Source organism: Cydia pomonella, chromosome 9, assembly GCF_033807575.1.
Source record: "Cydia pomonella isolate Wapato2018A chromosome 9, ilCydPomo1, whole genome shotgun sequence".
In the NCBI taxonomy this organism is placed as follows: domain Eukaryota; kingdom Metazoa; phylum Arthropoda; class Insecta; order Lepidoptera; family Tortricidae; genus Cydia; species Cydia pomonella.
In genome coordinates this window covers 958,987-975,152 of record NC_084711.1, presented here as the reverse complement: position 1 = coordinate 975,152, position 16,166 = coordinate 958,987, and the positions used below count along the sequence as shown (strand labels likewise).

Genomic DNA, 16,166 nt, shown 5'->3' with positions numbered 1-16,166 from the left:
AAAAACCTCGTTAAGGTTCCTACCTTTTTCTTTGGTATCACATATTTGTATCTGTGACCTAGTGCTTTAAATTTTCTTTAGACATTTCCTTAATATTGTATCGTTTTACTCTAAGTTAAGTATTTAGTTGTATAACCCGTACGAATTAACTGTGCACCTCGCGCTGTGACGTCATCTGGAGATCGTCAAGGGGTCGCATTCCAGCGGAGTGCACAGTTGATTCGTACGGGTAGTAATTGAAGACCACGTCTGTTCGATTTTATATCCTATGCGTTGTAGGTTAAGGTAGAATATTCTTTGAATTAATTTATTGGTGGTCTTCGTTTAAAATGGAGTATCGTGTCGTCTTTATAATTATGTTAAACCGTATTTATCTGTTTTTAATTACTAAACATTTATTGTAATATTGACTGCTGGTTACTACCACCATATTTTTTGTGATCCAAACCAAAATATTCCAATTGTTATATAGCCACTTGTTTTTTTTTTTGTGTATATACATTTATGATCACCGTGTTGGATCTGCACCTTTCCTACAAACTATCATTACAATGCTTTTTATTTTTACTTATAAATGGTCAGAAACAACCGTGGAGTTTCAATTCCCTATAAGGTATTTTTTGTCCTCACGGTTGTTTGCCAACGTTTGAAAAACTGCTGAAACTCTAGTGATAAGGTATATTTTGATTTGGATGCACAGTTAGTTACAAATTTCGTTTGTAATATCAATCAGAACGTAAATGTTGAAAAATTATGATATTTATTCGCTGTCTTTTGTGGAAATTAGGAAAGTTTATTTTGCTATTGTATTAGATTGGAGTGTTAGAACCTAAACTCCTTTATTACTAGCATTTTCTATTTACCATAGTGCATGTTGGTTACTGCTGTTGTTCAATATTGGGGTTACATTTAGTAAGTTTCCGAGAGATCGGATGTTGGAATAAGGATTGACGTATTATGTGATATTCAGGATTAACCTTGCATGTGTGTTGTGGTTCAGAATCGTGGGTTTAAACCTTAGTTGTGCTGTAGACAAAAACGTTGTCAAATAAATGCAAAATCATGGAGACAAGAGGTTAAATAATCAATCCTGAATGTCGCATTGCATAGGGACATTAGACCTTGGCGCGTCACAGACGGATAGTTCGTCTTTTACTGTGATAAAATTGGAACCAGTTGTGAAAGCTGGGGTGGGTGTAGCTACATTCATTATCCTTTGTAGTTTTAAGGCAGAGATATAATATTGTAGAGCTTTTAATATGTTTTAATAAAACTTAAGTGATATTGGTGTTTCATTTATTGATTTTTAAACTTCTTCTTCTTTGTCAGGGGCTATGTAAGGCTCTACAGCCTAAATATCACTGCAACCATTCCTGATCTATTGTGATTGCCACCTACTACAACATTTTTAAACTTACTGAAATGAAAAAAAAAACAATGTTTTAATAGGATGTCATTTTTATTTGAATACTTACGATATATTCCTCTTAGGAATAAATCTATACAATCTTCCTTTTCATGTTCACAATAAAATAAAGAGACAGGTACATAAATATAAGCACTAAGTGACTTTCGGCCCTCTTTCAGTCATTATTGCCCTGGTTCTCCTAAGCATTGCATCAGCATCCACAATATCAGGGTTATTCTCATCCGCATATTCATCCAGCCTTTTCCGCAGCAGCTGTCTCAAGTCTTGTATACTGTCACTGTTGTTCAAAGCAGATATACCAATAACATCTTCAAATTCTATTATTTTCTCTGGCCTTATTTCCGTGGGCACTGATCCTATAACTCTGTCTATGTTCTTAAGGGAATCCTTGACTTCTTCAAATATGTCTTCTGCACCATTTAAGTCCATTTTATTGACAGCTAAGATTGCTGGCTTCTCTAACAACTCTGGGTCGTAAAGTTCCAACTCTTTGTTGAGAAGTAACACAGTTTCAAGACATGACCTTTTAGGATATTTAGGGCTTAATTGGAAGCCTTGAACGTCAGCAATGAAAAGCAGTAATTTTGTTCTTTCTACATGCTTTAAGAACTTGTGTCCAAGTCCTATATTGTTATGAGCTCCTTCAATAAGGCCCGGCAGGTCTGCTATAGAAATCTGTCTCATGTCTTCATATTGTATCACTCCTTTATTTGGCTTGATGGTTGTGAATGGATAGTTAGCTATCTTAGGTTTGGCTCTCGATATTGCCTTTAACAAGGAGCTCTTTCCTGCATTGGGGAACCCGACAAGTCCTATATCAGCTATTAATTTAAGATCTAATCTTATGTGATATATCTGACCGAAGTGTCCTAAGAAATTATTCTGTGTATTGCCTCCAGGGCCTCCTCTGGCTAGTATTATGGTTTCATCTTCCTTGTCAATGGAGCCTAGGACTTTTCCATCCTGTCTATAAATCGTTACGCCGAGAGGGACCTCAAGTTGGACGTCGGCGCCGGGATTGCCAACAATTTTCGTTTTCCTGCTGTCTTCTCCGTGTCCTGCGCTTATAGTTTTCATTCGGTACTTATTCGAGATATTTAGTAAATTCGCTTTCTCTTTACCGATACAGTAAACACAGCCGCCCTGACCTCCGAGGCCCCCGAACTTGGGAAGGCCGGTACCCCCTGTACCGCCTTTCACATGAAGCCTTATAGAGTCGACGAATCGACTACGGAGATAATTTCGCGGGCGTTTAATTTCCTTAGCCAATAATGGCCTAAGTATAAACACCATTTTAAATCTTGTGCGAAATAAATAATCGTGCTTAATTTAGGTTATAATTCATTTACTATTTTGACATTTGGAGGACACCATTGCCATTCTAAAATAATAAAAACTATTTAAGACAGTAGAATTAGACGCCTGAATTTTATCATGCTGTATTGAATGATAATTTTTTTATATTGCAACAATATAATCAGCTGTTTTTGACATAGTCAATGCCATTTTGACATTTAGTTGTCTGTCAGTTTCAGGGTTGCCAACTTAGTGGTTTTACCACTAAATTTAGGGGGGAAAAAAGCAGCCAGTGGTTTTTTTAGGGGCTAAGTATTTTTAGTGTTTTTTTTAGGGATTTTTCTAAAAGTGTTCACGATGTGAGAAGCTACATACTATACTGGAAATAAAACGTTCTCGATACCATAGTGTATCCCACTCTGTGTTACTTGAACTCGCAAGTGCGATTGAGAAGGACATACACGGCTGAACGTTCCGATGTAAGCTACACAGTGATTTGTAACGTGGTTGTATGACATTTCGTCGCTGTAAAGACCATCATTTATGGTCGGGTCCCCTTGTCGGGTCGTACAGTGTTAGGCCGGCCACATACATACGGAATTTTTACCCGATTTCCTTACGAAATGACCTACGTGAACGGAACGTCGCTATACACATTCATACAGCTGTCTCGTTTGCACATGTCATTTCATACGGAAGACGTATAGAAATAGAAAGTCCGTATGTTAATAATAAAAAGCAAGTACGGTGGAGCAGGGAGAGGCAGGGTACTTCCATACTTGCGGTAGTCTGTTATGGCTATAAGTTTGATCTAGGTGTTGGGCCGCACCAAAAGTATCGTGTAAGTAAGCTTCTAGCGCTCTATTTTGGGCCTGTGGCGTCGTGGCTGTTGATTCTTGGATTTGTTGGCAAACTTGAGTACGACGGGTGCGCACACGTTATTGTATGTAAGCGAAAGATGCAAGAACTTTTTATGTTGCCTTGCAGAACAGATACAAAAACGGCTGCCGGATAATTTATCAATCCTGAAAGTAATTGCTAATTTAGACCCAAAAGTGGCTACGTCTCAAGTAAAACCTGACATAAAACCAGTTTTAAATCACATTCAGTGACCTCATATAAAAATGATATCGAATCTGAGTGGCACCAATTGAGTAATAAAATGTGGTCAAACACTTCAACATCAGCGGATTTTTACTCTGAAGTATACGACGATTGCGATGCTGCTGGCTGCAAACGTTTCGAAAATATCGCAAAATGCGGGTTGGCATTTACAACAGTTCCCATTTCAAATGCAAGGGTATAACGCGCGTTGTCTATATATAATATAGTAAAAAAATAAGCTGCGGAATAGATTATCCATTGAAATGCTGCAAAGTGTGATGATGGTCCGCTTCACACTACAGCGATTAGGATCTTGCGTGACATTTACTCCAACAAATAAAATGTTAAAACTATTTACCGTTCATATGTATGATCATAAAAGTGTCGAACCGGTTGACAATGATTTAATGTACGAAATTCTGGAAAATGTACAAATAAAGAATTCATTAAACGTATAATTTCTTTTATTTTTTATTTAGTGGGTTTTCCAAAACAATAGTACAGTTTTAGGGGCTTTTAAGTTGAGATCTAGGGGTAAAAAAAATTTGGAGTTGGCAACCCTGGTCAGTTTTTTTGTGAGATTAGGAAAAAAAACCATAATGAATAAAAATAAATACTGATACCAATAGCGCCGTCGGTGTAATAAAAATTTAGAGAATGAAAACGTAACGTTCTATTAATGAATTCCTTAGAAAATGAAGGCTGAACTTTCTCTACTAGTTATTTTATTCATTTCTTTAAACGGCGGCTTAGTTTTGGCAAGCGACGGTGACCGCTCTCCGTTTTACCAAACTTGTGTTAAAAGGTGCAAGAATACCAATTGTACACAAGGTGAGTTTGATTTTTAGTGCGCAACATTGATAAGTTTTGCATTGAATACAATCTAGTCTGCTATATTAATTATCTTATATTTGTTTGATATTGATGCATTTTCCATATTAGCTAGGAAAATCTAATCATTGGGCATTTTAAAAGTACTAGTTTCCTTCCATATGGATATCCACCAACTATAGAAAGACTGACATTAGTTTTAATACCTTAAATGTATGTCTAAATTCCAGATGATAATTTCACTCCTGAAGCCATCAATCTGCAGGACTTCTGGAGCTGGTTGTTGCAGTGGGGTTGCCAGGACGAGTGCCGCTACCACTGCATGTGGCGGACAGTAGACGCATTTGTAGAGAGAGGCTATGACTACCCCAAGTTTCATGGAAAAGTAAGTTGATACGTAACTAATTATTACTAATATTTTTCAAACCATATTTGTTACCTGTATTTTCTCTGAAATCCTTTGCAAGCCTCTTATAGCCTTGGGCTGACTTATAATAACCAAGATAGTAATTTTGATTTGGTTTATTTTATTTATATGCAAAATTATAGTCTTAAATAGAAAACTGAGTCTTAATTATGACTAGTAGGTTTTCCAGTTTAAGACACAGGGTAGTCATTTACTTTTATTTTTTGTGTCAATTACTAACTTTATTTTAAACTTTATTGCACACCAAAAAGGTACAAATCGCAGACTTAATGCCTCATTGCATTCTCAACCAGTCAACCATAGGGCCAAAATAGAAATACACAGTGAGAAGCATTTAAATACAATTAAGATTGAATCAATGAATAGAACAGAAATAGAATAGAAATAGATACATTTTCAGATATATACTTATAAATTAATTTATTCCGTTGACTGACTACTTAGGCCTTACAGTGGCCATTCACCCGACTACTGGGCGTGCAGGAACCAGCCTCAGCATTCGCGTCCCTGCTAAACCTAGCTGCTCATCTATACATGCATCATGAGATGGCTACGCAATTCTCAGTAAAGAGCACACCACTGCTGCCTTTCTGGCATGGGTTTGCTTTGGTGAGTATATTTAATGTATGGTTGTAGATGTATGTATTTATTATATCACAACAATTTCACCTCAATACAATGGAATAAGGTGGAATATTGAATACAAAAGTATTTTCACTGTTACTTGCCTGTTCATAGACAAAAAGCTCTTCTTCTTCGCCCCTTTCATAGACTCGAAATTTACACTTTATAAAATACGAATAGAAGTAAAGACAACTCTAAAGTAAAGACGCTGAGCACGAATAATTCCGCCTGTCTGTTTCTATCTCTATCGCACGCGCATGGTTATATAATTGGTTTCCCGCCGATGACGCCGGCAGTCAATGCCGCTGTGTGAGTGGCACATCAATATACTCGTAATTATGCGTGTGCGTTAACAATAATTACAACTATTTTTAGGTGTGCGAGAACGCGTGGATGTGGTCAATAATCTTCCACACTCGAGACACGCCGTTCACAGAGTTTATGGACTACGCGTGCGCCTTGTCTATGGTCATGGCGCTGTTGGCCGCCGCTGTCGTTAGGTGAGTTTGGGCACAGACCAGCGAATACGACACGCAAAGTCGACGGTAACTGAATCGATGTCGAGCTAACGCTAGACACGGTTTCTAAAACGTCTGGTGCCTTGCAGCGTCATCTACGTCAGCTGTAGAATGCAGTTACAATTATGTTCCATTGTACCGGTTCCGTTTGTTTTCAATGTAGAATTCACCGGTTGTGATCTCAGATTACGTAGCTATGTCGGAAAGCCCTACCGAGAGATAACATGTTATATATATCCTCGTAAGGCCCAGCCAAAATTTGCCACTGGAATTTGAACCTATAGTGCACGGAATACAGTAGATTTTATTTTGTTTGAAAATTGCACGAAACAAAACAAATGCAACTCTGTCCTATTTGAATATGATTTAAATTTCATCGTACTGAATAAGTCCTATAGGTAGGACCTTGGGCCTTACGAGGATAAGTAATAAAAAACATTAGTTTGTAAGTATATATTGTATTCAAAAATTTCAAAACACAATCACAACACATTCATTCATTTACGTTGCTCAAGAAGCTGTGGTTATCTCACTGCTGTATTATGTTCCTCCCTAGAGTTCCTGGTGTTCCATTACTTATTGTTTATCCAGTTTTTTTCTAATCTGTGTGTGATTTCCCTATTCCTTTATAATGAAATATATGTATGTTTATGGTATAAATTTTACAAGTGTTTTTAATGTGTACATAATTTTATCTGTTGTTTTTTTTGTTTCTTCCATTTGTTTTTATCGTTTTACCTTATTTCTTCCATCTTCTTGTCCTGTGTGTGTGTTTTATGGAATTAATGTAATTAGTTTCTTTCTATTCCAGAGTGTTCCACGGGCGCAAGAAGCAGGGTCCGCTGACGTTGCTGCTTATGTTGGTGTGCTATTATGCCATGCATGTGCGCTACCTCCACGCGGGCCGTGTCGACTACGGATACAACATGCTGGTCAACGTTGTCTGTGGTGAGTTCATACTTCATTTGTTCAAGGAAGTATTGCACCAGCAACATGCTGAGATGGCCTTCGTGGCACTTTATACTTTGTTTTTGTTATATTATGTAATGTAATGTATCTTGTTTGTGTTTACAAATAAAAATTATTCTATTCTATGGAAGGCCCCGTACGTAAGTAGGTAGTAGGTAGGTAGGTTCTTCTCTCACTCTCACTGAGCGCAAGCCTGAGCGAGATGGATGTTTTAGTTAGTTTTGCTGATTTCCCGCAAATCGACATACGTTGTGCCTATTTTGCATATTGTGTTTTTGAATTTTGATTTGTTGTAATTTGTGAAACAGAAAAAAGTTAACGCTGAGTTTCCTCAAAAATAAAATTGCGCATTTCTAGGAGCTATTTTAATACTAACTGACTAATAAAAATGTTGTTGATCGTATTGTTATCTAAAATTTGGCACGATTTTTCAAAAATTGCACTCTGAATCTACGGCACGCTTTTCCACGCCGCACTAATCTAACGCCTTTCCGAAAAATCTGAATATATTCCAATTAATCCATCTTTGATGATTCTTTTGAAGACATGTCACATTTCTCGAAATACAAATCTAATTTGTACCTTATATCCGATTGCTAAAGTTGAAATTCTATTGGCGCGTATGTGGTCGATAAATCGTACTATATAAGGCTCAAAGAGTCATGACCCGGCCATAGCCATTGTCTTAGATTAATGTTGTTAACATTTCAAGCAATTTCAACTTATATAAGGTGAGATTTATGTATACTATTCTTGAGATACCTAAAGTCTGCAGACAGACAGCACAGAAAGTAATAGGGTTCTGATTGCTACCTTCTGGTACAGTACAGAACCCTAGAATAGCTTTACCTGACAAATTAATTACTATTTTACAATAACAATATACATAATGGATATACAGGGCGTCCCAAGACTATGGGACATCAAGTACCTTAAATATCGTAGATCGGATATTTCGCTGAAAGAAGACTATGTTATTTTTAATAGTCAGTAATACTGCATTTAAAGATTTTCTAAGAATTACTTGCTTCGTCTGGGAATCGAACTGACTTAAATGTGAAAAAAAAATCACCTCCATTTTTATGATACGAATCGAAAGAATACACAAAAAATAATAATTCTTCCTAAGTAACATAGTATTTTAAAAGAAAGCAACAACGTAAAATGTTTGAGTCAAATTTCAAGAAAATTATTTAGTCGGTTCGATTCCCAGACGAAGCGAGTAATTGTATCGCAATACTGATACGTTGTACAAGGAAGCCGCCAGCTCTTCGGTCACCAGTTACGTCAACAACAATTATTATTGAAATGATGATTTGAAATTATTACTCAGTTGACAGGAAAAAAGTTGCTTTATAACAAGTTTGTGAAACGATTCCCTGGTCAGTGTCAAGTTTTACAGGCGTGTCAGGCGGCCTGCTCTGGACGCTCTGGGCGAGCATCCAGCTAATCCGCGGGCGCCGCCACCCGCGCCTCGTACTGGCGTTCACCGCGTGGTCGGGCGCCGCGCTGTGCCTCGAGCTGTTGGAGTTCCCGCCGAAGGCTGGCTGGGACGCGCACGCTCTGTGGCATCTCGCCACCGCACCGCTACCTCTACTGTTCTACAGGTACCGTAAATTTACTGCCATCTTTCGACACACGATTAAAACTTTTAGGACGTCACTTGACTTTGATTCTTATACTTTCACTGGTATGTGTTAAATTTGTTAAATATAAAAAAGTGGCGCCATCTTACCGGGCATCGGCTAAAGGTTGTGGCGCCATCGCGCGAAACGATGCAACTATGGAAGGTAGAGGCAAGGAACAAAATCTCCATAGGCAGAAAAGCTGAAAGCATAGGCTGTTGCAAAAGTGTCCAGCTGTCAGCTATAAATAATAGTTCCAAATCTCTCCAGAGTAGCGCTAGAGTAGTTAAGAACCTAGGCGTTATTGACGGAGTGAAGTGCGCTGTCTATGATTAGATTTTTTCTCAAGTATTCTAGGTATTGTAGCGCCACCTATTTATAGTTTTTTGTTGCACACTTTTTGGTATATGGAGATTTTGTTCCTTGCCTCTACCTTCCATAGATGCCACCATACCTTTGGCCTTTGATCTATTATATGGCACCACTTTTTGATATTTAACAAATTTAACACATTTCAGTAAAATAATAAGGATCAAAGTCAAATGGCGTTCTAAAAGTTTTAATCATGTGTCGAAAGATGGCAGTAAATTTACTGTGACTACAAAGTTTTCTTTGACAATCCACCTCTATTTCAAATTCTCTTTGGCGCAACGTAAGAACCAACATTTGACGTTATGTATTGACCTTTATATATGTCGGCGGCCGATCATAAAATCGGTCGATAATATAGAGCCTCAACGAAATATCCAGCACCAATTTTTTATACGGAATATTACGCTAAACTCTACTTAGGGGGCGCCACTAGCACAAACAATAAACAAACCGTTTTGATGCATCAATTTCATATTTATTCGTAATAAATCATTTGAAAACTTCCCAAAAACTGTTTACGGCATATTATAATTATATAAGTTACTCTATGGCTTACGGTTTATGCTAGTACTGCACTCTGGCGGCAGAACATTGCAGTATATTTAAATTTAAAGCTCTAACAGACGGGCGTACCGGGACGTGACCTTGGTCCGATCAGCTATATCTATTTCGCTCTCTCTTATAGCTGTGTCCTGAACGGACTTACCGCGGAACAAGATAGCGGTTTCGTACGCCCGTCTGTCACACCTTGTAGATTTTACTGTTTTCCCAAAGCACCCTCAGTAAGCAATCGGCAATTTAAGTTATCTTTTGTTACAGATTCGTCATTGAAGATTTGAAATATTTGCAGAATGAAAAACAATCCGAAAAACTTGACGTCAAGCTTTCATAAAGTTTGAACTGACTCTTACCAGATTAATTAGGGAGGCCTGTGAAATTTCAGCAAAAAATAATAAATTAAGTGTTATTAAATAAACATAAGTGAATATTACAACAAGATGTTTTTCATTCGCGATACAATAAAGAAAAATAAAGTCGGACAAAATTAACTGTGCATCGCAATGACAAAATGTGGACTGTCGTCTTTAATGTTTTTATATAACATAATATGACGTTTATAATGACGCTCCCTCACTTTGTTCTGTAGCTTAGACGGACTCTACTAGGCCCCTACGTCTTATATGAAAATTAAAACTACAATTAAAATCAAACTCACAATTTTAATAATTCGCAATAATATCACAAGACATTCACTATAGACAATTTAAAAAAGACGTCACTAACAATTTCGAATGACCTAAACATTCACTCCACTCAATAATTCATCATAATTTTCTCCTTCTCCGGGCCACACGCGAACCCTAAATGGTATACCGGTTTTCTCATCCAAGTTTTATTAGTTATTTTAAGCCCTGGGCTTTTAGTTGGGATCCTAGGTTTGTAATCATTCGTCGGCGCCATACGATGAACGGATCTAGTGGGCGTGGTTCGCCAATCGTATTGGTTATGCGGGACTCTCTTCATATATTCGGGTGGTGTTCTTGGTCGGTTCGGTGGTTGAGGTCTGTAGATGGTGCGTCGGATTTGAGAGCTGCCTGCGTGAGGGCGGAGTACGCTGCGAGGCCGCGGAGGGACGTATCTTGGCATGCGTTGATTTTGGTGCCCGGGGCGCTCTGGACGTCTGTACGCTGTCTGCCCTAAGCGACGCGTCTTCGATGACGTAATCATTGGACGAGGACTACCTTCCCTCCACGTTTCGGCAGCAGGCGCGTAAGACACGTGTTTGACAGGCCGTTCTTTTGGCACGATAGGAGTTTCGAAGTCGGATGATTCTGAGTCTTGTGTGGCTGCGGTAGTACGCATTCCAAGCGGCTGTGGCTGTTCTTCTTTTTTGCGCATCTTCTTAACGACTGAAGACATTACTTTACCGAAGAAGCCTTTTTTAGCGGGTATCTGTAAAAAGGTACTTAGTTTATGTATATATCTAAATTTGTTTAACCTCTCGTGTGATGCGAGTATTTTTTTCGAGCACTCGAGAACTGAAGAATTAGGGGGAACAATATAATCTGGATCAGGATTTTTTAAGTAGCCAGCCGGAGTCGCAGCATACATCTTCGAAGAAGGTGAATAATTTGAAAATAGCAGGGAACAGTTAAATGAGGCCAACTATGATTAAGTGTTCAGAAAAGGTTTCTTACCGACGCAGTTTTACCAGGGGAAGCCGAAGGCTGGACAACGTCATCACTTTCGCTATCAGAATCCGATGTGTGCGAGTCCTTATTTGTTCCTTTAGAGATGCATTGGCGTCTCTGCGCGCTGGTAGTATGTTTCGGTTGCTGGTGTAAAGATCCCCGCCGATGGGGTCTGGTCAGGCTTGAGTGGCTGCTAGGACTTCCTAATCTTGCCGCTCTAGACGTGCCGACATCTCCTCTGAATACTATTTCTTCACGGCCCAGCGTCGTTTTGGTCTCAGGTTTTTTACAAACGTCGAGCGCCTTACTGTCATGGATAATGTCACGAGACCTTGACTTTAATGGATAATCCACATCTAATTTTATTGATTTATAAATTTCTTTTATAAGATCTTCCGTTTCTGTGTTTCGCCTCTTCGGCGGTTCGTGCAATGTGTTAGTTCCGCATGTCGAGGTCAGCTTTGGTTGCATAGCATTTCTATCGGGAAAGCATGAGTGTGCGGCGACTGTTTGGTGAACCATTTCAGGGAAGTTTGGCACGTAATCTGGTGGAGGCACTTCGTGCCGCGGCGTAGTAAGGGTTTGACGCATCATGGAGCTGCAGTACGAGGGTAGAGTACGAGAGCATGATGCCATGTACGGATTAAGCATGGCGTAAGGACTATACGTGATACTATTTAGGAGACGCTCACATTCTGAAGTTGGTCCATTTTCATTCTGCACAGTCGCATCTTTTGTCTCTTTTTCGCTCACGATAGTCCTCACTCCGCTGTTTGTCTTTACTTCTACCAGGACTGTCTCTAACATAGTCTTGATCTGATTCAGGGTAGATTCTGTTTTATCAGGAGGACTGGTGGAATCAGATTGAAGGTCCTTTAAAGGATCAGTTTGGCATTCTATCTCGTTCACAGGGTGGGCCAAGCAGGCTGCGTTTTTTGACGTTGCTTTTATACCATTATGGGTAGATCCGAACTTGGACAAGGATGTCTTAAGAGCTTTCATGTGTCCTATAAGACATTTGCTATTGTCTATAGCCTGTGAACATTCAGCATTCCCGGATTGGCTGAGATTATTAGAGGTGGATATGAGGTTAGTTGAATGCAACGTTTGAATGGGTTTAGAGGGTCTCAGGTGGAATTCAGTGTTGTCACTTCGTGCAGTGCACTCCGCATTTCTTGACACATTATTCGTATTATGCCTAAGTTCTTGCTTCGGTGATAGTCGCTTTGGATAAACGTGACTAAATTCAACGAGACCGTCGGTTGCAGACGAATCATTCGGAAGAAAAACTGGTTTTGCACGACGTTCCCTCTTTTGAATAGGTTTCGTACTACAGTGATTGTGCGGCATTGGAACCATATTTAAACAATATTCTGGCTTAAATCGGTAATACTCGGGCAAAAACGTCATATCCTTTCTGATTTGGTTACCATTTTTAACAGGTTTTTCCTTTACTGGCTTAACATCATATAAACTGGAGTCGTAATAAATGTTTCCATGGTCTATGTTCGGATCGTAGAATGGTCGCTTGCGAATTTTGCAATCCACATCGAGGAAGTTTCCGTGACAGCAGGAGCACATGTCGTCGGAGGTACCGGAGCAGCGGGGCACGTCGCGGCACACGGGCACTGACCCTTGGCTTCCCAACATGTCGTCATCCATGTACATCTTCACCATGTGCTGACGTTCTACAAGCGATGATAAATACTCCCTATCCATCGGCTCGTCAGAGTTCTCTTTACTTGTATCATTAGCTTTTTTATAGTAAGTGAAGGGACTTCCGGCAGTTTGAGCATAGTAGACCAGACGCGTGCGTTCTTTTTCCGGGATCACGCGTCCGAAGACATTCCGAGATTCAGTTTTTTTTGGTCTATACTGTGCGGGATCTTGTGAATAGCGAGACAAGTCTGGTGTATGCTTGTGCCTGCGAGGATAATAGGTTGGGCTGTCGAAAAGTTGAACTTGGGACTGTCGCGTGTTAGGCTTTGTGGAGTCTGCACCAACTCTGTTCACAATGACGGGCGCACATTTCTTACTGTCGCACTGCGTTTTTTCTAGTTGTCTCTCGAGACAAATTATCTTCTGCTGTAGGTCCGTTACGTCGATGGGTATGCACGATATGACCTTCACTTCGGTTTTGGATGGTGTATTTCCTAAAAGTAAATAGTGTTGATAAAACTGATTAAATAAGTATAATACAACTATAAGATTATAGGCTGGTTTTTCTTAACGTTCCTTTTCTTTAATTATCTGGGTCATTTTTCATTCGATATTCTAGACAGGCTCAAGACCACAGGCCATAGGTAGGTACTATTGTGTCAGTATTATGTTTTGTGCATAAATTAATTACTATACCTAAATTGCTAGAACCATTAGACCTTGAGACAATTTTACCTAAATTGAAGGCTATTCGCCGCAGGAGGTTTTCGACGCCCTTGTACCGATTGGTCCTTGAGTTGCCGTCTTTTACCTTCGTACACGAACATTTTGACGGCACCATTCCGTCGAATACCTACAACCAAGAATCGCTGTGCATCGAGCCACTAAAAGTATTAGAGAAAAGCGCTTACCTTCTGTAGATGAGGGATACAGGCGGCTTCCAAACCTGATTGTCGATTCAAACCCCGGCTTGCACCAACGAATTACTCGGGATTTTGGTACGAGAATTCAGGCATTATCGGCTAGCGTGGGGACTATTTATATCCCAAACTCTTGTACGAAAAGACACCTGTGCCCAGCAGTGGGAATAGTGGGATGTATAGGTACAGGCTGGTGATAACGAGCATTTACCTGAAAGGCTTTTTCTCACGGATTCCACATACAAAATATAAATTTAAAAGCTCCAAAACATGAATGGCGTAATGATTCCGTATGAATAATAAGAACTAAATCTTTGTGTGAAAAAACATTAATTTTTTATTTCAATTTGGATAGCATCTCGAAAATGACAATTTTACACTTTCAAAAGTGTGTTTATTGATAATTTCATGAAGAATTCATACGTAGAAATATGCCAGGATCAATAAATTTGACAGAACAACCAAAGCGTATTATTATAATATACAGCCTATTTTTTGCTCATTTTTACGGGATATGTTGGTTTGGAAAACTAGTCACATTTTCGCGATAATTTCCGGGATAAAGATTATCCTATATCCTTTTTCCGGGATTCAATTAACGAATCTTAATCCGTTCAGCGGTGTAATTGTGACGAGCTAACATACAGAGTTACAGACAGACTGAGCTACTTTCGTATTTACAAGCTTTTATTTAACTTACCCTGTTAATAGGTACTCAGGCTTATCGTGGTTAATACGTAAGCCTACTTTCAAAGCTTCTGTCTCAAGGGTCTTAGTCGCCACCTGGACCTCTGTTCTACTACTACCCAATATAGCCAGGTCATCGGCATACCCCACCACCATATGCTTTCAATTTAGTTCTAGTCCGACTTCCAAAGCTAGAACTTTTCTAAGGACATGCTCCAGCACTAAATTAAAAATTGGCGTTGGCGATAGAGCATCGCCCTGTTTTAACCCCGTGTCCACTGAAAAAGCATCCGTCAGATCGCCCTGTACCCTGTTGCGACGTTACAAAACCGGTCGAGGCAAACCTGCAGATCTACATGTTGGAGATACTGTGTTTAAAGGGGTGGCCAAATTTAAATACCTAGGCTGTACGATCAACGACAACAATACCCGTGACGAAGAAATTGACATTCGTATTCAGAATGCCTTACGGTGCGGTGCAGCTCTGCACAAAGTCTTGGTGTCCAGGCCTCTCAGCAGAAAAACTAAGATCCGAATTTACAAGACCGTAATACGACCCATCTTAACATACGAATGTGAGGCCTGGACACTAACTTTGAAGGAGGTAAACAAGCTTCTGGTGGCTGAGAGGAAGATTCTTGGCAAAATCCTTGGCCCAACGCAGCGACCCGATGGCAGCTGGAGAATCCGCAAAAACGTCGAAGTCGAACAGATAGTAGCTGAGCCAAATATCATGGGTGGGCGGCAAAGGCGCAACGGCTGCGATCGGGCGGTGAAAAGAGCGTTTGAGGGAAAACCGACAGCACGCCGCCCAGCCGGTCGACCTAGGTATCGATGGGCAGATGTGGTGGACACTGATCTGCGCGAGCTCCAGCTTGAAGACTAGCGAGAAACTGTACAGGTCCGGGATGAGTGGACACCTTCAGTCAAAGTTATTTTTTTTCTGTCCAAAGGGGAATTCCGTTTTCGTCCGAAAAAAACAGGATATAATTAATCCTGACGAAAAAGGAATCTGACGAATGTGTCTTAGATCGTGGCGAGCAGTCGTGTTGGAAGCCAAGACACACTTTGGGTCGCTGCGCCAGAGAAGTAAGTACGTATGTTAGTAGGTATGTATGTATGTTGGTGTGGGTCAAATCTTGGCAGCTAAATTTTACCCATTTCCCGATTTCCGATTGAGCTGAAAATTTGCATACAGTCGGGTGACAATGCAATATTATGGCACCATCAAGCTGATCTGATGATGGAGACAGCAGGTGGCCATAGGAACTCTGTGATGAAAAACCCAACCTAATTGTGTTTGGGGTTTTTAGAACTGTCTCGATGAGTATTAGTTTACCCGTGGTAAGAAAAGTACACTCAGCGATAAAGGCTTAGTACCAAAAATGAATTACTTAATACCACCGGGCCTATATATCATCCAAGAATATATTATTATTGTTATATATAAATGTACCGGCAGCTTATAGCTGATACGTACACATCAATGTACAGGACAATGATGTGCACGTGT

At 39.8% G+C, this 16,166-nt stretch overlaps 3 protein-coding genes across 4 annotated transcripts; 1 reads left to right on the top strand and 2 right to left on the bottom strand.

Moving 5' to 3' along the window:
• Window positions 1–1,440: 1,440 nt before the first annotated feature.
• On the bottom strand, window positions 1,441–2,779 carry LOC133521050 (GTP-binding protein 10 homolog). Its single transcript, XM_061855778.1, has one exon. The coding sequence runs from the start codon at window positions 2,720–2,722 to the stop codon at window positions 1,562–1,564; it is 1,161 nt and encodes a 386-aa protein (XP_061711762.1). The 5' UTR covers window positions 2,723–2,779; the 3' UTR covers window positions 1,441–1,561.
• Window positions 2,780–4,398: 1,619 nt separating this feature from the next.
• Window positions 4,399–10,192, top strand: LOC133521047 (post-GPI attachment to proteins factor 3). 2 transcript variants are annotated; one of them, XM_061855776.1, is made up of 7 exons: window positions 4,399–4,660; window positions 4,891–5,045; window positions 5,541–5,696; window positions 6,087–6,211; window positions 7,041–7,177; window positions 8,601–8,805; window positions 10,015–10,192. In XM_061855776.1, the coding sequence occupies exons 1-7, from the start codon at window positions 4,525–4,527 to the stop codon at window positions 10,085–10,087; spliced, it is 987 nt and encodes a 328-aa protein (XP_061711760.1). In that variant the 5' UTR covers window positions 4,399–4,524; the 3' UTR covers window positions 10,088–10,192. The 2 variants fall into 2 exon arrangements, with proteins under 2 accessions (XP_061711760.1, XP_061711759.1); XM_061855775.1 differs by having other exon boundaries at window positions 5,532–5,696.
• A 203-nt stretch (window positions 10,193–10,395) lies between these two features.
• Window positions 10,396–16,148, bottom strand: LOC133521046 (uncharacterized). Its single transcript, XM_061855774.1, has 4 exons — window positions 14,178–16,148; window positions 13,782–13,899; window positions 11,394–13,540; window positions 10,396–11,148 (listed from the first exon to the last, which is right to left on the bottom strand). Exons 2-4 carry the CDS (start codon window positions 13,885–13,887, stop codon window positions 10,510–10,512), a joined length of 2,892 nt encoding a protein of 963 aa, XP_061711758.1. The 5' UTR covers window positions 13,888–13,899; window positions 14,178–16,148; the 3' UTR covers window positions 10,396–10,509.
• Between the last annotated feature and the right edge of the window lie 18 nt (window positions 16,149–16,166).